General features: G+C 31.7%; 1 protein-coding gene across 5 annotated transcripts; it reads left to right on the top strand.

Annotated features, from left to right (window-relative positions):
• Positions 1-1,162: 1,162 nt before the first annotated feature.
• Positions 1,163-23,525, top strand: LOC148623933 (uncharacterized). Of its 5 annotated transcripts, none has more exons than XM_088566247.1 (15): positions 1,163-1,387; positions 2,412-2,585; positions 2,924-2,989; positions 3,983-4,183; positions 4,571-4,750; positions 5,786-5,878; positions 6,825-7,025; positions 8,217-8,393; positions 11,121-11,210; positions 12,905-13,105; positions 13,567-13,731; positions 17,133-17,231; positions 17,876-18,076; positions 19,130-19,309; positions 23,464-23,525. In XM_088566247.1, exons 1-15 carry the CDS (start codon positions 1,192-1,194, stop codon positions 23,502-23,504), a joined length of 2,265 nt encoding a protein of 754 aa, XP_088422373.1. In that variant the 5' UTR covers positions 1,163-1,191; the 3' UTR covers positions 23,505-23,525. The 5 variants fall into 5 exon arrangements, with proteins under 5 accessions (XP_088422373.1, XP_088422372.1, XP_088422374.1 ...); XM_088566246.1 differs by having other exon boundaries at positions 13,567-13,737; XM_088566248.1 differs by lacking the exon at positions 2,924-2,989 and having other exon boundaries at positions 13,567-13,737.
• Positions 23,526-23,866: the final 341 nt, after the last annotated feature.

The following is a 23,866-nucleotide window of genomic DNA, read 5'->3' as shown; positions in this document are numbered from 1 at the left end:
CTGATTTTAGTCTGACAATAAGTTATATACAGCGGAACTGTCAGGGATTGATAAATGTTGTTTTTTCTCCTTCTTTTTTTTACTGGCAATATGACTGAATGGACAAAGAACGAAAAGCAAACAGAATGTGTAGGGAACCACTTTTGTATCTGAACATATAAAACAACTCGGCGCATAGACAAGTCGTTCAAAGTCTACTAGAACTTTGGTTGTCATGAATATCGTCATTCTAATTGAAAACTTTGTCCTCTTACAAGTCAAACCTCCCTTACGTTAGCAATATTTATTTATTATCTCATTCAAATTATTTTGTGATTATTCATATTGCCTTTCTGTATTTTATTTTCAGTTTACAAATTTATTGTTCGACGACGAAGATTTATTCGATATATAACGACATGTTACAACGAGTTCGGCGACATTAGACACTGTCTTGTTCAGCTTCATAAACAAGGAGTGATTGGATCCGCAACGATTTATAAACATACGCGTATACAGTCTAGAATATCGGTCAGACATTCTCGTAAGCATACTCCATGTACATGATTTATTAAAAATATGTTGTGAAGACTCTGACCGGAAAGCAATTAACTACAACAACATAGCCTGCTCATATTTCTTTTCTTGAAGAATATCTTATAGATACTAGACATTGTTATAATGTGAATAACAATATTTTCCACTGATACAGTAAGTAATTTTGATAAACTCATTGCAAAAAGAACTTTTGTCTTTGACTTGAAATGCTTATTTCAGACCGTATATGTTCATTTTAATTCGTCTTTTTTTATCAGAAAGAACATCAATAGTGGTTGGTAGAATATTCCGGAAATTCCGTAAACTTCATGTTAGACTAGTAGGACGTGGTATTCTTTACAATGGTTATTGTAAGTAACTTTTATACAATGTAACAAGCAATTGGATCATTTTTTTCAAAAACAGCAATGCGTTATGCTGATGTGAAACACATATCCATTAAAATAATAAGAAATATTTTGAATATATATTTCTGAAATTCTTTCAGAAATATTTTGAATGTAAGAAATCGTAAAATGCAGTAACATTTCAGTTGTATATCTAATATAATATTGTTAATATTTTCAATTTCTAATATCGATTTACCGTATACTTGAACATTTGTGAGATTTGTTTTTCATAATCTGAACATTTGTTTTACTTATCTTAGTCTTTATGCTTCGATGTAAATACACAAAGTTCTTCCGAATTCTGCGCCGTTGTGAGAGAAGAGGTGTAGGAGTATATACATGTCTGTCACAGGCAATGACGAGAAAATTAATTGGAAGAAAACATCGCTTCAGACGTTATGGTCGTGGATATGGACTTGGTGTCACTTTTGTGAAACGTGGGGTGGTATTTGAACATCAATGTAGGTTAATTCGAAATAGTTGACGATTATAACAATAAAAGATTATAAACATTTTAACCGATGTAATATTAATGATAAACGCGAACAACGTAGTTCTTGCTGCTTTCTAAAATCATTCCAAATTTTTCAAGATATACTTTATTATATTGATACAACTGATGAATTTTGTAAGATCTTTCATGTACTATATTGTTTTATACAATATACATATATTTCTGTATTTCTGTCCCTTTACTTAGAAGCATAAGACGCACATTTATATACTGTCCATAATATTTATTCCATTTTTTGATTATATAACTTTGTAAACATAACTGGCAGAACAACTGATGATCGGTGGCCAATGATCCAAGAAATGTATATGTCAAATATGAATTCAATGAACTGATCACAAAAAGGTCAGGTACTAAATATTAATTAAGAAGCGTCTATAGCATTCTTGTCTAATCATTCACTCTCACGACATTTCCTAACAAGGGCACTTATATAAGTGACTCCTATAATATAATTTGAAACAATTTGTTCTTAATTCAGGTGTTGTCCAGGGCCTTTTTGTTTATACAATGTATTATAAAAACTCAGATACAGAGTGACACATGCTAAGAAACTAACTCTACTGACTTCTGTTAAAAAAAAACACAATACCAATCATATTCATATTGTAAATTGTGGTATGTTGTGTACGTCTGTGAAGACAGAAGCTATTTTCAATGGCAATAGAACTTTTGCTTTCGGGAGTTCAGATGTAAGTTTTATACAAGAAGTACTCAATACCAAAAATGTCAAAATTACAAGCCAAATCCTTTATCAAATAGTTAAACCATATGAACTTAAGAGTTTTTCCGTTTTTGAATTTTATGACGCAAAAAATTATGATATATACTCTACATGATATAATATTAAATAGTTCAGAAATAAATTAGAAAACAATATTTTTATTGTCTTTATAAACCAGGCGATAACAAAATATTTATTATCCTATTTATATTGTAGTTATTGATCTCTGTCTGGTCATTATTTCCAGTTTATAAATTTATCGTTCGACGACGAAGATTTATTCGATTTATAACGACATGTTACAATGAGTATGGCGACACTAGACACTGTCTTGTCCAGCTACATAAACAGAGAGTAATTGGTTCTGCAACGGTTTATAAACATTCGCCGATACAGTCTCAAACATCGATCAGACATCCTTGTAAGCATCAAACGTAATAGCATAGAAAGACGTTATATGTTTTATTTAATATTTGTTTTGTTTCTATTTTCTTATATATGATATTGATTTAAATGAGCAATAACAAATTGAGACCTAGTTATCTTAGCGTTCAGATTTTATTATGTGTTTATCTTACAGAAAACACCATATGTCTATTTTAGAATGATGTACCAATACTAATCGAAATGTGCTGGATGCGTAAGGAACCACTTTCATATCTGAACAACTCGGCGCATATTTATATTTTTTTTTTCAAACAGTCTGTATCGTATTCATTGACTTCAAACTAAGGGTTAGTTTTATTTACAACATTTTAGGGGTTAAACCGTTTCATAGACCTAATGTGCGACTGATTGGACGTGGTATCAAATATAAGAGATATTGTAAGTTGATAAAATCATTACACATTTTATAAACGTATGTTTGCGAAAGAAGTTATAGTTTAAAAAACTTGATTTCTCTAATCTTGCTTCAATTTTCATACCGCTTGACCGGTATGGAAAAAAATATTCTCATCTCTAGTAACTTTTTTGTTCTCAGAGTTCAATTGGCTTAGAAATCGATTGTCTTGGACTCCATCTTGAATCGCCTTGATTGCCATTGTAGTTATATTTCAGTTAAATGAGATAATTTTGGTGTTTTCTTACCTTAAATAAAAATTATGAAGGGACTCGGGAAGATTTGAAGTGAAAGAACCGTTGAAATCGTCTGGTTTCTTTTGTTTGGAATGTTTGCGTTTGTGTGACGTCAACATGATTCGTACGAATCTGAATCATAACGTCTCGCGCGACTTTCATTTATTTTGGGTATTTTTGACGTTTTAGGGCATAAGAGAAACAGAATCTACACTCAAACCTTGGTGATTGTGAATTTCTAACATCTCGTGAAATAAATTTTATAGTTTGAATAGCTCGGCAAGCCTCGCAATCAAAACTATAAAATTTATTTCACTCGATGTGCGAAATTCCATAATAAACTCGTTATCGTTGTAGATTCTATATATAATCTTAAAAATTAGGTATTTGTCTCTTCGTAATAAGTAGAAGTTTCTTCGTTTTATTGAGAAAAGTTGAATTCTGGATTAAATTCCTGAATCATAGATAATTCAAGAACACACGCTTTCATTACAGCACGAAACAGTTTTGTAAATATGACATCCTTACTCATATTTTATCATACTATTGGAAAAAAGTAGAAAACGCTTGCCCTACCCGTACTTTGGTCTATCTCACAGTTTTTCGTGCTGTCCCGGTTGCTCATTTACTTTTTTCATGTTCCATGTTTTCCCCGCCTTCTCTGAATCCTTGGAGTATATTTTTAATTATTTCTGCTTGAATCCCCGTTCCCTTCATTAATGTTATTATTTTTGTTGGCAGTTTTCAAACTACGATGCAGATATGTTACATTTAACACAAAACTTCGAACTTGTGAGGAAAATAAATACGGGACTTATGCGTGTTTGAAAAAATTACAAAAGAAAGGATTGATTGGATTGGAACATCGATTTTCAAGATTTGGACAGAACTACGGAATGAGTGTTATTTTGAAGAGAAAAGGCGTTGTTTATAAACACAAATGTAAGTAGTATCTCTTATCATAATTGTCTCAAATCAAGTAGGGTTAAATAAACAGTGCTTTAAAGTGATTTGTAGTAAAAGCACTCGTCACCAATAGAAGATAAAAGTGACCAGTCGGCTAGCGCGTCTTCTTGGATTAAAAATATTTATGTTCCTGTATTTTTAATGGGTTTCAATTGAACTAAGCTTACGCATTTTTAAAAAAAAACAATTGAAGGAAGCATAATGGTTTGATAGTCTCATTGGCATTCATAAATAGGCAGACACATTTTTATTGCTTTTACTTAATCAAATGTATTAGTGTTGGTCTTAACTAAATTAAAGGCGACGATTTTATGTAAACGTTTTAAATTATACAACATCAAATTGTTTTGTATTTTCATTCAGTTTACAAGTTCCTGATAAGACGTCGTCGCTTTATTCGTTTCATGACAACATGTATCAATAGATATGGTGTGACCATACAATGTCTCCAACAGCTACAGAAAAGACGAGTTATTGGCAATGCTACTACCTTAAAACGCAAGACTAATTTGCAATATCGCATTTTTTATCATAGAGATATCCGTAAGTCCGACTAAGTTATTTATAGTGTATAATGAAGACATGTATGGTTTATTTTTGTATGCATTTGCATTATCAGTTTTTCATCAAACATGTAATAACCCAAGCGAAGATTAACAATGAATTATGCAAATGTCTATTTCTGCAGAATTGAATTCGTGCAAATATATGTCAAATACCGGTTATGAAGACTAAGAAAAAATGTGCTGAATATTTATATTATCCCTAATTTCTTTTGACCAAACACCATGAAAATGGTGTAAAATACTTTTGAACGTATCACAGAGAAACGTGAAACATTACAAAATAAAAAAAGAGATTTATTTACTAACAAATACAATAGGAACAAACCGCTTGTTTAGATCACAAATTTATAAACCTATTTGAACTTACCATGTAAACTTCGGATATCTCCTTTAGCTACGTTTAGAGAAAGTAGCAAATCCTATATTTACTTAGAAAGCCGCATCGAAACATTATCAAAACTGTTATGTTTGTAAGCACACATGTTCATTATTTTAAAGTATTGTATCGTCTGATAACAATATACCAAGTCATACTAATTGCGTGATAGTTTTTCAGAAATGTTTTACTTGAAATTTTCATAGTGTAATGTAGGGTTGATAACGGATATGACAGTAACTTTAAAAAATCTTAAATTATACTAAGGGTACATTGAAAATACATACACATAGTAAAAAGTAATTTAAACGTATAGCAATTATAACATAGCAAAATATAGCTATCGAAATGTGACAGTGTGACTGGGAATAAACTTATTTTCAAACTTCATAGTCAAACTGCCATTTACATCTATGGCGACTTTTTATAAAAACCAAACTTCTTTTAGCATTTTTTTTTCAGAAATCAGTAATATTGTTTTAGTCGTATATTTAGAAAATTTCGTAGACTACATGTAAGATTAGTTGGACAATGTGACTGGGAATAAACTTATTTTCAAAGTTCATAGTCAAATTGCCATTTACATCTATAGCAACTTTTTATAAAACCAAAACTTTTTTAGCATTTTTTTTTCAGAAATCAGTAATATTGTTGTTAGTCGTATATTTAGAAAATTCCGTAGACTACATGTAAGATTAGTTGGACATGGCATTAAGTATAACAGATACTGTAAGTTCCTTAATCTTCAAAAATTATTTTATTGACAAACAAATAATACAATAATACACAAATTATCTTCATATCTCATTCATTCTATACAATGATACATGCTGAGAACATTATCACAGGGTTTTCTTAAATATCGGCAAAAAAATACCGAAGCTTAACATAATGCTGCTGATGAGAGGTTACTCATTGAAACGCTTGTACAGCATATCGAAATTTACAATATATAAAGCTGGTATTTTTTGTATTTATTGAGACGATTAAATATGTAAAAATCTTCATACAAAATGTAGCAAAACCGAATGGAATACACACAAAAAGTAACACAAAAAGCTATGGCACTGGTAAAATAAACTCCTATAAAAAAGCGAGAGAAACATCAGGTGATCCGGAAATGTAAACATGTCCTTCTCCGCCAGCGTCACCGGTCATATTTCAAGTGAAGGTAATCTGGTAAGTATAGTTACAATAATGCAGCTCACTGACACGAGTTTCAAAAGGGTTCCATGATAAACAATTCTCATTTGGGGTGATCTCATTTAATTCGACAAAATATCATGATGTTAGTAATGCTGAAAAACAGTCAAATCAAATTATAATCAACCAAAATCACCATAAATCATGAAAACGCAGGAACAGCCTTTGATCTAGAACTTGATTAAACATAGCAATTAATCATTCTGAATATAAGATCGTGTGAAAATTTCATAGAAGATTTCTAAGGAAATGAAATGCTTCTTTGTGTAATTTCAAAGTAATTATATGATGGTAGTGTGATGATTGCCATTGGAAAAATATACCGTAAGTGATAATTATATAGAATGAAGCACTTAATTTTAACCAGATTCGATGCTTGAGCATTATATTATACACATTAAATGTAAGCTAGGTTTTTAATGTTATGCTATTTTCTTTCGTATGCGTCTTTTACTTTAACTTTCTATTGTAGTTTTCAACCTTCGATGTACATACGTTAAACTTTACCGAAAGTTACGCCGTTGTTTGAGTCGAGGTCGTGGTATCTTAAGGTGTCTATCTCGGTTTAGGAATAGAGGATTGCTAGGAAGACAACGAAGGTTTAAACGATTTGGACAAACATACGGCATGGGTGTGGTGTTTGTGAAAAGAGGAGTTGTGTATAAACATCAATGTGAGTAGAGAAAAGTTAACAAATGTATTGTTTGCTTACTCTTATCAATAAGTGAACAATAAGGAAAGATTACATAGGTGCTACGCAAGATAATAATGTTAGAGTTTTACTATCTTATTTTAAATGTAATTTTCAGTTGGTGAATATAACAGCCTGAAAGTAGTTATATCTACATTATATATTATTTGTAAAATGATAAAAAAAAGTACAAGAGTAATCAATGGAACCAAGGTTATAGGATAATCAAAAGAATGTGATCCAGGGACAAAGACCAGACATGGAAAACAGACATACACAACAAAGAACATAAAGTAACTAAAATCATACATACAAAAAAACAAAAGCATATGAGCAACTCGGACTCCACTAAAAACTGGTGGGAGCATGGACCAGATGCACCCGTAGGGTAAGCGTCTTCTGCTTTTTTGAAACACCCACCGATTTGCTCATGAAAAGTCAAATCTGAGGTAGTCGAAAGAGGAAAGGAAAAATCAGTTTTCATGGCGCAGATGGATACACCGTAACGATCCACGAGTTCATGATGACGACCATAAAACTTTTGCAGTAAAGACTTCAATCTTGTAGCAACATAACCCTGCTCAATAAGCCTATTTGTTAGAATTCTAGCTCGATACAAAAAGGCTGCGTTGTCTCGGCAAGCTTTGGTATAACGTATGAGTTGTGATATGAACACTCCATACGCAGGTGCTGAAAGGATGTTGCCACAGATGAAAGGAAAGTTGACAATTTTGAATGAAAAGTCATCACGTTTGTCGTAAAGTTTGGTTAATAGTTTTCCTTTACCATCGATTTCTAAGTGTAGGTCAATATATGAGGCTGACTTCACAGTGTCTGTTGTATCCTTTATCTCAAGTTCTTTGGGATAGATGCGATGTATCAAATCCCCAAAATTAGGATTGTTAAAAGATAATACATCATCTTTATAGCGGAAACTGAGATTAAAGGATCTAGCTAAACGATATTCTTTCTTTCGGGTCAGATCAGCTATAAAGTGATTGTGAAATGTAGGTAATTCAAAATGAAAGGCCTTGAGTTAAGATTTTGAAAATTTTGTCGGTTTTTTTACACACATTTTATATTTGTATACAAATTTTACACAGTTTAAATAGCATTTGTTATTGCTTTAATATTTTATTGGAATTTTGTAAATTTATATTTAACATTTTGCAGTCTACAAGTTCTTAATACGTCGACGACGTTTCATTCGGTATATGACAATGTGTATTCATAAATACAGAGAGACATCATCGTGTCTTGACCAGCTAAGGAAACAAGGAGTCATTGATGATCCTCGAATATACACACACCAAAGAAAACGATATCGCAACATTTATCGAAAGCGTATTGGTAAGTACCTGATTTTCTAACCAACAAGTTGTTGAATAGTACAAAATTAAGGAAAAATTATGTTGTAATGTAAAAATGTTTTTACACATGATTAATAATTTAAACTATATCATTTCCGACAGCTGTATAATGGTAAAAAGGATAGTTTGTTTTGATAAAATGTTGCTAACAGTTCTGCATTGATCATTAAAAACACATTTTATGACAAAAATATTCAAGATCTGCAATATCCATATTGTTTTGTTGGTCAATTAAAATAAAATGAAGAATATAAACTCATACTGTATACTGTACTAATTTTCACGGTGTACTTATTTTCGCTATTTTCGCGGTGGAAAGAAAACCGCGAAAAATAGTACACGCGAAAGTTTTTTTCAACACCATATAACGCTAATCATTTTTTAACCGCGAAAATTGATACCCGCGAATATGTTCACTTCACAAAATCCGTGGAAATTAGCAGACACTAAAATTAATAGGTATACAGTAACTAAAGGACTATCTAATATAGAATGTTTTCAGTTTGTAACGAAATGAGACATAATATCTTATTGCAGTTACGTCATAATATAAATGGTTCAGAGAAAAAAAATAATTATTGAAGACGAAGAAACCTTCTCCTTTTTCTTGTGACTAGTATTTGCGACTCCCTTATATTTAGTCATAATTACATTTTATATTCATTTTCAGACTAGTTAATTTATCGAGGTACTAATTTGAATCTTTGCTATCAAGAAATCTATTAATGAAGAAAAATGTTGAAAGCAAAAAAACATCAAAGCTATAAGTTGACAAGACAAGCATTTTGTAGTCATGCCTTAGTTATTTCTCCATTTATATGGCAATGTAAAACCAAATGAAACGTTATCTGGCAATCTAAGGTAATCATAAAAACCTTTTTGTCGATTAAAAACTAATATAATTATTATAAATGTCTTATAGTGCTTAAAATGGTGCTTTTATCTTTCGATATTTCTGCGAAATAGATGGTTGATCAAAATCATAGATAGATTTTTATGGCCGAAAGATTTTCATCTTATCTATTTATGTTACCTATTATCAACGTGTTATTTTTACTAATTGTCAAGTAGTAAGTTGTTGTCTAGTGACGCTTAAAAGTCAGACGGTTGTATTTCGATAGCTATTTATCTTCTACGCTTTTTTGCTTTTTGTACCGAATAAACAATCATCCAGGGATATATTTCGAAATCTCGTAATTCGAAATTTCCCTTGTTCTAGTAGTTCTAGTTCCGTTCATTATACACGTAATTACTGAACTGAATTACCCCCCCCCCTTGTGAAGTGGAGTATGCATTGAAAGGTGCGTCTTGTGGTGCTTTAGTCTGCATACTTTTACAAAGGGGATATCTGTCTGTTATCCGTTAATCCTTCAACACCACTATATCGAATGGTATTTAGGGCACCCATCTCTTATCTGCAACTGTACTTGTTAAACCCCATTTTTTTTATTTTGATACGAATAAATAAAAAGACTTTTTTATTCTAGGACACAGGGATGGGGAATGGTAGATACAAATATAGTCTGCATACAGTATAGTTATACCTCTGCTTAAAAGCGGGAGGTATATAGTTATTATGCTTAACTGAGGCTCTTTTGCTGTGTTGAAACATTAATTAATTACAATGATGTTATATTTTAGGAACATTGGTGTATGCCTTATTTAATTACAGTTTATATCAAAAACCATCAGACATGTGTGAAACATAGCATTGTTCGCCAGCATAAGGTTTAATTCAAGCAGATGACTTTCGCCTTTTAACTTGGTTCTCATGATTTCGGACCATATTTTTTAATATGTTTGCATCTTTTATATTGCTTTTATTTGTTTGTTTGGTGTTTTTTTGTTTGCCTGTTTGTTCGTTTGTTTGTTGGTTTGTTTTGTTTTGTTTTTTTTTTGTTTTGTTTTTGTTTTTTTGTTTGTTTATTTAAGTTGTTTGTCAAATTGATTTGCTACATATAATGCCGATTTTTCTATTTTCTAAAGAACAATATGAAATGGGGTGAATTATATAAATATTGCGTTTCACTGACTTAATCTTATCTTTCTTCGAGCGACAGATTGAATGAAAACTATCGCTGGAAACTCAGAACGCATGCATGCAGAATTTCTTACAAACGTAAATAAGCAAAATAGTAGTAACCTTATTTTTATCTTCGTTCGGTTTGTTCTTTTTGTTTTAAACTCAAGCAAAAGTCAGTCCCATGAAAAATATCAACAATAATTAAAACTTATCACTCTATAATTAACTCTGATAGAATGATAAATTTATGTCATTACATTGAAAAGTAAGTCAACTACTTCAGATTAAACTGACCATTTATCGGAACGTAAGAAAAACTCTGCTGATTCATCAGAATATATATTGATATTTATGTTACATGGCTGATATTTTATAACGAATACGTCGTGATAATTCAGTATCAGAAGTAAGGTGTTTTCTGATTAGATCAAAACATCGTTTAGTGTATCATAGACATACTTTTGCATTAAACAGTGACGTCACCATCCACCTCTTTTATTGTTGATGATTTGATACTGTTATTATTCCATAATGAATGATCCAAAGAATTTTTCGCGAATGTCGGAGCGAAGTTTAAAAGTGTTGGTGACTTCAAATACATGGGAAATAATAAAAAAATAAAAAACATCAATATATATGAAAATTATCATAATTATCATATACGAAATAAAATTTTCTTTGTAGGACACATTAAGTTTGGTCGAATTTTCAGACAATTCAATAAGCTGCATGTAAGACTTGTTGGGCGTGGCATAGTTTTTAAAAACAAATACTGTAAGTTGTACTGTAACTCATTATGTCATTTACGTTTTACCTGAATATTGGAATAGAATTGGTTAGATTTAATTAACAACAAAATCACTTACCGCACAAGTGAGTATATTTTTCCAGATCACTTTCTGTCGCCATTGTACAGAGAACATTTCACAGCCAGAAATAGATGTCGATTTTCTTGTAAGGACTAAACGTCAAACTACCGGAACAGGTGCTTGTCAAAATACTTCAGTCTTCGCTTCGACATATCTATGGTCGTCACCACGATCTACCTTAATGATCATTATGGAATATTTGTTTTCCGAATGATTAATAAACAGCACTTTTCGTGGATTTTTTTTACCTTCAGCAGTCAACATGATAAGTGTCTTGCAAGAAGTCAATAAATGACAACACTTCAGACCTGTTGCCGTTTACCCTTCCGCAGCACCTTCTTTTTTCTTGTTGCTAATCTTATTTTTTCTGAAACATGTTTTTGTGCATGGATTTCCCCTATTTGTATTGGCAAGTCGGTGTTTATGATTTCCCTTTAAATTTGCAACTATTATGATAGTTTAGTAAACACTATTGTAACTTTCATAGGTGAATTGATTCTGTTGTTCATACAGCAATTGCTTTATATATACTAGCAATGAGATAAGAAACTAATGTATATTTTAAAAATTAAGCTAAAATTGTATATGTGTCTTCAATTGCATACTACCTTGATAAACTTTATAAGCTGTTTCTTATATCTCGAGTAATCTGGGGAACCACAGTTCTGACGGAAATCAAAAGTATGTAATCCAGGGACCAAACATGGAAAAAGACATACAAAATAAAGAACATTAAGTAACTAAAATAGTACATACAAAGTAACAAAAGCAAATGAGCAACTCGGACTCCACTAAAAACCGATAGGGTAAGCGTCCTCTGCTTTTCAAGAAACACCCGCCGAGTTGCTCATAAAAAGTCAAGTCCGGGGTAGATGGAAGAGGAAAGGAAAACTATGACAAGACGAACAAATCAGTTTTCATGGTGCTGATGGAGACGCCATAACGATCTACGGGTTTGGGATGGCGACCATAAAACGTCTGAAGTAATGACTTCAATCATATAGCAACATAACCCTGTTCCAGAAGCTTAACTTTAAGAGTCCCAGCGCGATACAAAAAGTTTGGCATAACGTACAAGTTGTTTTCACAGATGAAAGGAAAGTTGACAATGCTGAATGAAAAGCAATCACGTTTGTCGTAAAATTCGGTCAATAGTTTTCCTTTACCATCGATCTCTAAGTGTAGGTCAAGATGTGAAGCTGACTTCATAGTGTCTGTAGTATCCTTTATCTCAAGTTCTTTGGAGTAGATGCTATGTATCAAGTTCCCGAAACTAGTATTGTTTAGATTGTTTAATGATAGTACGTCATCTATATAGCGGAAACTGAGACTAAAGGATCTAGCCAAACGATGTTCTTTCTTTCGGATCAGATCAGCAATAAAATCAGCCTCATGAGAGCGTAGGAACAGGTCAGCAAGTAAAGGAGCATAATTTGTTCCCATTGGAATGCCGACCGTTTGTTGATATAGAATTCATTTGCCAAGGTTGCGAAGCATAAATTGATAAAATTACATTGAATCGTTACATGATTTAAAACAATATATGAGCATCCTAAAAAGTTTTCAAAATGTTTTTTAATTGATATTACTTAAATGCAGGGTATAGACTTCGATGCAAATACATGAATTTTTTCCGCAAGCTGCAACAATGCGAGAGAAACGGATTGAGAACATATCTTTGTCTATCATTGTTGAAGAAAAGAGGGTTAATCAGGAAACGACATTTCTATCGACGTTTTGGTTATACCCATGGGTTAGGTGTTGTTTTTCAAAAATCAGGCATAATATATAAACACCATTGTAAGTAAAAATATAAAAGTGTGAAACTTGTCATCACAAATCTCCCCCTCTATGTTCATGCATCATTAGAATAAATACATTATTTCTATGTGCCACTTACATAAAAGCACGAATGACATCAGTCTATTGATTAATACCAACCTGAAAACTATTATTATGAAAAGTTTAAAATAAATCATCTAGTAAAACTTCTAGAAAACACGATGTACCGAAATATAAGTCAAGGGACAACATACAGCATCTGGTCACCGAAGGGATACGCCCTAAGTTGACAGAAATAAAATTCTCTGTAGGGAAATGTAAACGTCCTCAGTAAATGATACAACATTAAATTGTTTGGTTACATAAACTAATTTATTACGCATCAATAAAATATTTTGGGTCTCATAGTCAACATACGCGTTTGTCTCAGGTTTCGGTGTTTAATGGATTGCAATAGGAAAAATATTATCTCATTTCAGTTTACAAGTTTCTAATTCGTCGACGTCGATTCATTTGGTATATGACAACCTGTATGTATGAACATAACAACGTGAAACTCTGTCTTAAACAATTGCAGAAGCAGTACCTCATTGGCACTTCCATTAATAACATGGACAACAGGCACAATTTTTACAATAGAAAACGTAATGGTACCTTAAATTTTATTTATTGTGTATGAATGCTCTGAACGGGGAAGGTTGGTTAAGTATGCGTGTGGTAATTTAATTTCAATAATTGTAACTGATTCATACTCTCGAAGAAATAAATAAGACAATATTATTGCCATTTGATTTTCAATAAAACACTGTCATTGCTTGAACTTCCGCGTAGTTTTTCTACCAATTTCTCGACTATCGCGACAGCTAAATCGGATGTAAAAGTAAGATAAGGAGTACAAATTGGATCGTCACTTTAAATGATGTTGTCTCCATAAAAACTGATCCAAATTATTACAAAATAACCAATATATTACTATATAATTATGAAAGGTAAAAAAAATAAGCTCGCTAACAACAAAAATATACACATGTAATGTAATTGCTTCCATTTTTTATAAAATGTATATGGGCACTCAATACTCAAATATATCGAAAGCTCACCTACTGTAGACATCATCATAAAATTTTGCTAATATTTCAGTTTAAACATATTTATTCAGTCAAATGCATATCTGTTTGAATTTTTACACAGTACAATAATACACACTGCATAAGGAAACAAGCAAAGCTTATATTAATCCATCTCCTTATAAAGTATGACAATTATAATATTTTATAACATAGTTTAATGCTCTGTGTACGAATTTACTAAAACGATGAATTGCTAGAAGCCAATGGATAGTGTTGAGATAGTATGGAATACAGAGGATTAAATTTAACATTTAACATATGCTAATATTTTAACATATCCGTATTTAAAACGAAAAAAAACTGTGTTGAACTGTCAAATGATACGTTCTAAAACCTACCGGGGTTAAATGTAGGAGCATCAAGCGGTACCATTTTCGGTAATTTTGTCATTATCGTTCATGTAAAATGTTCATCATGCTTTACAAAACGTTAACACAATCGATAATTGTTAAGCGAACAATTACAATAAATACGCATAAAATCAATAAAAAAACGTTGAGTACACGACGCAATGACTCCTTACTTTAAGAGATTATATCCAGTGGTTCGTCTCAGGCGACGTACTAGACGTACTTATAGTAGAATAAGTGAACGTATGTTGTATCGGTTAATGTAAAACAAGCCCAGTGAAACGTATAACAGTGCAAACATTTTGCAATAAAAAAAATCTTTGTTTTAAAAATAAAATTCGTGAGTCTATGTTAAGAAATACTTAGATTGAACTTGCGCATAATAAATTTGGCCAAATCATTTTTGTTTTAAAAAATTATGTGAGAGTTAAACGTTTCTTTATACATGAATACGCATTGATTATGTGCTATATATTTGCAAAATATTTTTGCTTTCTTGTCTTGTGTTTGTGTGTGTTTGTGTTCGTTTTCTTGTTTTGTCTTACTTTGGGTTTTTTTTTTTTGGCTTTTGTTTTTGTTTTTGTTTGCTAATGTGTTGTTTTTGTTTGCTAATTCTTTATTTTGTTTTGTGGTTTTTTAGTGTTTTTTTTTTGTTTTTGTTTTTTTTTTAGTTTGTTTCTTTTTTGCCTTCATGGCTGGATTTGGAAAATATCTGATCTGATATCTGAACAAAGATCTTGAAACCAACATGATACACTTTCTGCAAAGAATATTTTTTAGGTTCACAATACTATTTTTTTCTTTAAAATAGTTGAGGAATTATAGTTGCACTTACCATTATTGTCAAACAATTTTTTATCTTTGAATACGAAGAGATAAGTTGTCGAATATAGCAAAAATGGACCAGATCTTTTAAAAAGTTAGGTTTATTTTATGAAGTTATTGATAATAGTTCTTAAAAAAAACAGACAATGCACCTATAGAATGTGTAAACAGGATTCAAAAGATCATCTAACATTTTCTTTAGTCAAAGGACGGTTCCAAAATTAAGTATAAAGTTAATCAGTTTCTAATAAAATATGGTAGACTAAAAGTGCAAAATTTTGAACATTAGCTCCAAGGATCATATAGATCAAGCAAATTTAACCGATGCGAATGCTAATTAGAAATATGTTTTAGGAGCCTTCTATAATATCTTGTGATCTTAAGGAAAGAATTTTTTACAGTAGACTATCGATTACTAGGGATTCTCGATCTCAAACTACCCCATTTTTATATCTGAGTCTTGTCATCATGGGTTTCACTAACTGTTTTCGCCGACAAACGCTTTATAATCCCAAAAATGATTTCTTTGTTTAAATCCTTTCGTCAAGATTGATCACAAAAACATTTTTTACAGGTCACGGTTTTCAAGGGCGTTAATAATACAGGAGATTTCCTGTCTCACACAGATATAAGTATATATACGATATGCATGTTACATTTATTGATGTGGTGTCACTCAGATTAGTATACCAAAACAATGAAGAGGTATCTAATTGAACGACTTTCGATAGCTAGGCAATCTATTGGAGTTTTCTTCGAATACAAGATGCCCACCATTAAATCGAATTCATAAGATGTAAGAAACTTGCTTTCAGAAACAAGTGTTTCAGCTACAGTAGAACTGATGTGGGAGAAAGTTTAAATACACAAATAAACTAGAATCTTTGGCAAGAAATACACCTTATTGAAAATGAATCGACTTCATGTTTGAAGTACATGATAATTCACAAAATTGTAGCCCATAATTCATTATTATGTTAATTTAATTATGTTGACAACAACAAATGTTCATACTGTAAAAAAAAAATAGAAACCAGTGAACGTTTTTTTTTCAATGTAAATATGTACAGAAATTGTGGAGTGACATTGTTGAATGATGGTTATTCATATTTCAAAAAAAGAAGAGTCTGAAGTCTTTATTGTATTCTATTTTGCATACTATTTATTTGACAAAAATTATCAATCAATTATACGTAACAAATTTTCTTAGATATTTTAAAGATAAACTTGAAATACTATAAAATGTCTATCTAAGGAATGACAAAAAGAAATGTTAAGAAACAGATTTATATGTATAATTGAAAATCTGGATGCATAAGAGAAAGAAATTTCTTAGGTCCCAAAACATTGTTTTATTTAGATATTTTCTGTATTACAAAATGTACTCCATACCACGTTTTGTATAAAATATTACTGTGCTGTGTAGTTAAAAACAAACATAAAGTAAAAGTAAAAAATTTAAAAAGTGTATCGAATAAAAAATGACCATTGTCAAATATACATACTCAAAGTAAATTGAACTATGTACAGGAGCCTTTCATTTATCGAAAAGTTGGAAGCATGTTACATTTGCATTGATATTTAAAATGCCCTTCAATATCCATTTTTAACAAACTGCTTTTCTTTGTTTATATGTTACGTGATCGTAATAAGTTTTTTTTTCTGTTTTTTACTATGCTCAGAATTCTATTACACTCTGTACATTTTTATATTTCATTAACAGTATGTTTCTAATTATAGTTACAAAAAGAAGTTACATCAAAGTTAGGCGAACGATAAAACGATTTCATAAACTACACGTACGACTGATTGGGAATGGTATAAAGTACGACAAACACTGTAAGTAAAGAGTAGATATATGTTGAACCGATCGAACGTAGCAGGTGTTGTTAATTTCAGTCGCATGCATTTATTACATTAAAATGCTTTTAGTGAAATGAGCACCTTTCTTTAAGTTGTGAACTGTTATAAAATTATTCGGATTGTTTCTTTTTGTCGATATCAATCTACCACCGCTTTTAAATTTCATTTTGTCAAATTTTTGTCATACTTTTTGACGAAATTTAAGGTTTTTAATTGAAAGATTCAATGTTACAATGTTACTAAAATCTTTCATATTGGAAATTTAAAATGCAGAATACAACAACGAAGGATAAATGTACTTTCAATCACTGTCGCAGAAAATGTAGATAATATTGTCAGATATGGACAATTAACAGACGCCAATATAACAATTCAATTGAGAATTAAAAGTTATTTTTTCGACAAAAAGTTTTTTGAAAACCGAAAATACAGTAGTAATAAGTCTGAACAAGGACGATAAGTCCGAAGATTCATTTTGTACCATGTTTATTCGATTTTGTCCTGCCCTTTACGGTTGGCAATTATAGAGCAAATTAAGAATCAAAGTCAGAAATTAACCGACATTTCATTCTCACAAAACTTATACAAAATTAAATACACTTTTAATCAATGTATTGCAGTCTCCAAGCTGCAGTGTAATTACAAAGGATTTTATCATAAGCTACAGCGGTGTGAAATGATCGGGAACAAAACTTCCTACTGTCTGAAACTTTTGCGAAAAAGACGATTGTTAGGAAAGAGTCATCGTTATAAAAAGTTTGGACGTGGATTTGGTATTGGTGTAAAAGTTCACAGAAAAGGACTTGTTTATGGACGCAGATGTAAGTTCAAAAAAGTACCAAGGCGATTTTTCACTGTTAACAGTTGAAAGTTAACAGTGTCAAAGTAAATAAGATGGGACAGGAATTAAAAAACTATATTTAAATAGTAAGAGAAAATAAAACAATTTAAAGAAACCATGTGACCCATTCTTGAAAATTGCTTAGCAAAGTAAAGAATCAACAGGACAGTATAAGTCTCTTAGTTTTCTTAACATAAATTGTTAATGTTAAATGTTATACTAGATAGTCTTAGTATTTTGTATCTGTTTCTCTAACGCCCCGTGGAGGTCCGGGTGTTAAAAGAATAGGCCTGCAGCAGCCCTAAGCTTGTCGTAAAAGGCGACTAAATAGTGCTCAGAACCCTAGCCGGGGGCTAGGGCGCTCAGCCCACAGAGCAACTGGGTTGTGTGCCCCAGGTGGTGGAATGGGGTACCCCTGGCGTGTTACATGCTGGGGTTGTCAGGTTGTAATACGGAAAACCTGACCGCAAACCATAGTGGTGCACCGTCTTTGGAAAGATGCCACCTTCCTCGCACGTTAAAGAACCCTACTGCGGTATTCTCCCGGAGTAGGAACCAAAGGGCTCCGCCACAGGAGGCTAAATTGCCCGACCCTACCCACCTCTCCCTATTTCCAGTGCCAATCAAAATTTGTCGACCCCATTGTCCTTGTGTCCCATCCCTTTTTCATTTCATCATCATTTCATGTTCATTTTATCATTAATTTCATGTTCATCGTCTGAATATAGCTGCTCGGACGTTAAACCCCAACAAACAAAAAACTGTTTCTCTAACAATTCATTTTTTATAAATAATTCTTTTTAAGAATCAGAAGAAATGATAAAAAAAAATTGAAGATCAAGATAAAAACGAAAGCGTCAACTGACAGAAATAAAATTAATATAATGAGAAACATAACCCAACCAAGCATCAAAGATCGAATAATTCGAAGATAAGTTAACCCTAGAAATATTTCTTGGTTTTTATTCTTCTAAAGAACCAACTGTCATTGACAAATGTGTGTGTAAGAAAAGTGGATGTTTTTGCATTACAGTTTACAAGTTCCTAACACGACGACATCGTGTGATACAATACATGACAACAAGTTATCAGGAATATGGGACTACAAAGAAGAGTATTTCCTGGCTTCACAAAGAAGGGATTATTGGTTCCGCACAGACTTATAGGAGGAATAAGTCAAGACGAGTCCAGATACTACAACAACGAACATTAAGTAAGAATTAGACATAACAGCAACATTTTTATGGACCACAGTCCTTAATGTAAATTGCAAAGAATTTTATTTTAATCAATAATGCATAGTCTATTATATTAGTCTTAACAATAACATATATATATATATTACTTTTTAAGTAGAGATGTGCATTATCTTAACGATACACTTTAATGTAAATTTTTTATTGAAACTATATTTGACCAATAGTTTACAATACTCGCCATTAGCATGCTCACAGAATGTTGAGTAATTCTGTCAATCTCTATAATATCTTGATAAAATCTGGCATACTTTTTTATAATAAACATTTCGGGGCACATTATTTCTTACTACCATTCAAGCGTACGTTTTATGTACGAGAAATCAGAGTTTACAAACATAAGCACAGAGCTACAATCATCTGAACGCGCCGTGCTACTTTTACTTTGCATTTGAGAGAAATGAAGTCAAAATCATTTTACGTATTTATCGATAATATTTTCATTTTTTAAAATTTTTTAAGTTATTAAAGACTGGTTCAAATTTGGCAAAAAAGGTGCTTCTAATGCAGCTCTTTCATTTCCGATAGGGAATAGGGAAATACTCAGAAATATCACGTACTTCTCGTAAATTTTAGATGACTGGCATAGTAATCAAATCAATTTAATTACTCTCCGTCCAGTGTATATCAAGATGGTGGAAATGATTTTTTTCCATTAAATGCTTTTATCAGTGAAAAACATTTATAATGTGTTGTTACGATGTGAAAAACAAAGGCTTAGAGAAATTGACCCGAAGCAGAACTAAACTTGGTTTGGCACAGAATGAAACTAGGAATCCATGGCAAGTCTTGCAAGTTGTAGAATGCTCCATCTCAAAAACTGTAACCTTGATGGTTTTATGAGATAACACTGGCTTGTCCTCGGTTGTTAGGCCGTAAGAGAATTACCTGACCGCAGATTAGGGTGAGCCGATGTATGTGGACTTCTCAACGCTCCATGGTCGTGTAACAATCCAATATATGTGGAGTTTTCTCAGATATACACAAATCTGCTACATATGACGCAATTTCTTGCAAGTGTCAATTTCTTCGATTTCCCACTGGCAGTTAAAATTTAGCTTTTTCTTTTTTTTTCCATCCATGTTTTGTTTTCTGTTTTAAATTGTTCTCGATCGGGTTATACATGAAACATTTTCGGCTTTACAAACAACATCCATATCGATCATATCATTTATTTGTATGAACCAGTTAATTTTATTTTAAATCAAATAAAATCTTTGAATAACAATACTCGCTTTCTAAAGGGCAAAACCGTTTTTTAAATTGCTGTTGGGGAGCCTTTTGTCCGTTATTCGCAGTCACACTCTTTAGGTTTTATGCTGAGATCATTATTCCAGGAATGATAAGCATTGATTTTAAAACGTTCAATAACAAATTTAATGTGCATGTTTAGGAGAGATTTTTAATTGGACCAACACAGTCATTAATATAGTAGTACAGATAAGTATTAAAATGGCACAGAACAAACTATACCTGCTTCAACAGAATGATTTGAGAAGATAAGTCGAATTCTTAGGCTTCCAAGCTGCCTCACCTTGCAAATATAAAATTATGTCGAGAAGGAAAACATGTGCCTTAACAATGCAATATCAAATAAAAAATACCCAACTGGAGAAGACAAGGACAGACAGAAATATCTAGAAGAAGTCTCAATGTGGACATTCACTTCGCCCTATAAATAACTTGCAAGCTAGTTGATTGGTTTCAAAATGCACCTAAAAAGTACAATTTAAATGGATGGCTTTGAATAAAGTAAAGCATTATTTATTAATCTCCAGAATCACACGTCAACCTTTTTTTTCAAAGGAATTTAATGTAGGTATAGAAGCAAGATTATTTCATTTCACTATATATTGATGATTTCATCCAATTATTAATTCTTAATTGAGAGAATGTCTTCCGTTCATTTAACTAGAAAGTAAAGATAATACTTACACAGCTTTTTCTGTGTCATTCGACGACAGAAGTCATCTAAGTACAAATATGTATAACAAAAATTGTGATTTTTATTCAAATTTAATATAATTCCGTTTTATATGCTGTAATATACCAGGTTTCAATGGATATGGTGTTTTTATTTCCCATTTGTTGAGGCATGCCAGAGATACTAGAAATTACTTTTACTTGATGCGCCATCGTTGCCTGAGAGACAGGCTGCCTACTACATTTCAATTGCAATAATCCATATATTACAGAGAAATAATCGTAGAAGGGAGATGTCATAATATCATCAATACTGTTCCTTATGTCAATTTTATACAGTATAGCTGTATACCGCAAATGAAGCAATAGATTTGGCGCATTGGTTTAATCTACCATTTTCATCGGAACAAATATTCTGAAACTACCAGACCAATTAGAACCAAACTTGATTTGAATGTTCCCTGAGGTTTTCTTAAACTGATGTGTGGATATTTGATCCGTCGAATAGCATGGCTGTTGTTACTAAAAAAGGAACTTAAGGGTTAGACAGAAGGTTTTCGCATATATCTCCAAAAACCGTTGGGTTTGGTCAAATTCTGACATGGGAGTTAAAATGATGAGACCTGTCCGTGGTCATATTTTTGTATTAGTCTGTTAAGCCATGTTTGAGTTATTGCCCTCGTTCGATGTTTTTCAACTATGTTTAGTGTTATTTCTTTTTTTTAATTCTTTTTAAAAACTACTGGACAAAATTTCATGAACATTTATGTGACTTGTCCTTAGTTATGAGGTCACAAATTTTTATCCAAGAACAAACATTGCCGCTTTTACAAACATAGAATGTTGCCTATCAATTCAGGTCAGCGACTAGTTTAAAGTTTCTGATAATGAAATTATTTGGTAAAAAATTGGCAACTTCATAACATGGAACATACATACATGTAATTATAAATATGATATGATCGATTGCTTGTTTAATGTCAAGTAGCGAATATACGGTTTTCGTGCAATACCAGGATGAACACAAATATCATTTGAAAGGGCATACATGTAGGAACATGGAGAGAATATTTGTCTGCCACTAGTATTTCTTTTATTGTCCAAAAATCTCGAGGCAAGGGTTATCTCTGTTAATCTATCTTAGCAACACAACGTCGAATCTCTGTGAGCTTAACATCACACCACTGGAAAGACTTCTTACTACCTTTTTTCTCTTTAATGAGAAGTTAAGTTAAGCTTCGGGCCAATTTTTCGTTAAATCCACACTAGTTCCGCCATTTGAATTATACTAGAGGAAAGTTCTTTTTCATTGCTTTCTGTCGCTTTTTTGCGTAAGAAATAGCTAAAAATGAAGCCAAGTTTGTCTTTAATTCGTGCAGAACAAGAAGTGTAACATTGTGCAACATCTACATAGTGTCCTAAAGGTACAATTTTCAACGAGTGCGGACCACAGATCAAACATCTAAAAAAGTAGAATCTAATTGATATTTATCATTCAAAGATGCGTGTGAATGAAATTACTGCATATTATATCATTAATAACACTTGTTGCATCAATGTTGAAAAAAGAGTTCTCTTATTCAGTTCAAAATATGGATTGACCCAGCTGAATTTCTTTCTAACATTAAATGGAATTTTAGGTTATATTGTGTTTTATTCTATTCCAGGCTATAAGTCTATTGAAATGAAACAGAAACCCATTATGGACAATGTTCCTAAAATCAGATCTACTATAAAATATGTCTTTTAAGTTGAAATAATCTGTTGTCAGGTTTTTACAGTAAATATTTGACATATTGTAAAAGCACTTTCAGAGTGTTATAAAACAATTCGCTTATTAAATTATCTATGTACCATCTACATTGATTTTTTTGGTATCGATCCATATAGCCTCTTTTTAGGATTGCTTTTAAAACCTAAAATTTATGGAAATCATCAAAAATTTCAAGACAGAACTTTACTAATTCTTTATCTTAAAGAAAAAGGTTTTTCATAAGCTGATACAGAAGTTTACATCTCTCAACCTCTAAAATGTATCCCCGATATGCTTTTATTTTCTCTTGTATTCATTCCCAAAAATTGATAAAAAGGGTGAATTGGGATACCCTTTCCGAAACCCTTTTCAGTATTATTAGGATATCTAATAATGTTATTATTTAAAACATATTTTTTTTAATTTTGTGTTTAGGCAGGAGGTACAGACACGACAGAGGACTTTACAGCTATTAAATTTCAAATGTACACGTCTTGGTGAGTAAATTATTATACCCAATTGTTAAACTCGATCAAATAATTACTTTAATGACAAAAACGATTTTGTTGGTCCTTTCACCTTTTAAAACATTCCTATACATTACTTCAATTTTTTTGAAAATTAAGTCTGTCTTTGTCTTGAAGTTAAAACTAAGTATGTGCATAAAATAGAAGATGCGTTCGAACACAAGATGTGAAAACCTTACTTTTTAATTATTGCCCGATTTAAACTCATATTCAATTGCAGATTAAGATAATTATTCAATGTAAAGTTTCGGAAACCTAGGATTGTTGTATGTTGTTATTACATTATTAATATTACAGATTTTGCTTTACTT

Source organism: Perna viridis, chromosome 2, assembly GCF_037379345.1.
Source record: "Perna viridis isolate PV_CMFRI_1.1 ecotype Kerala chromosome 2, ASM3737934v1, whole genome shotgun sequence".
Lineage (NCBI taxonomy): Eukaryota > Metazoa > Mollusca > Bivalvia > Mytilida > Mytilidae > Perna > Perna viridis.
This window is presented reverse-complemented; position numbering and strand designations above follow the sequence as displayed.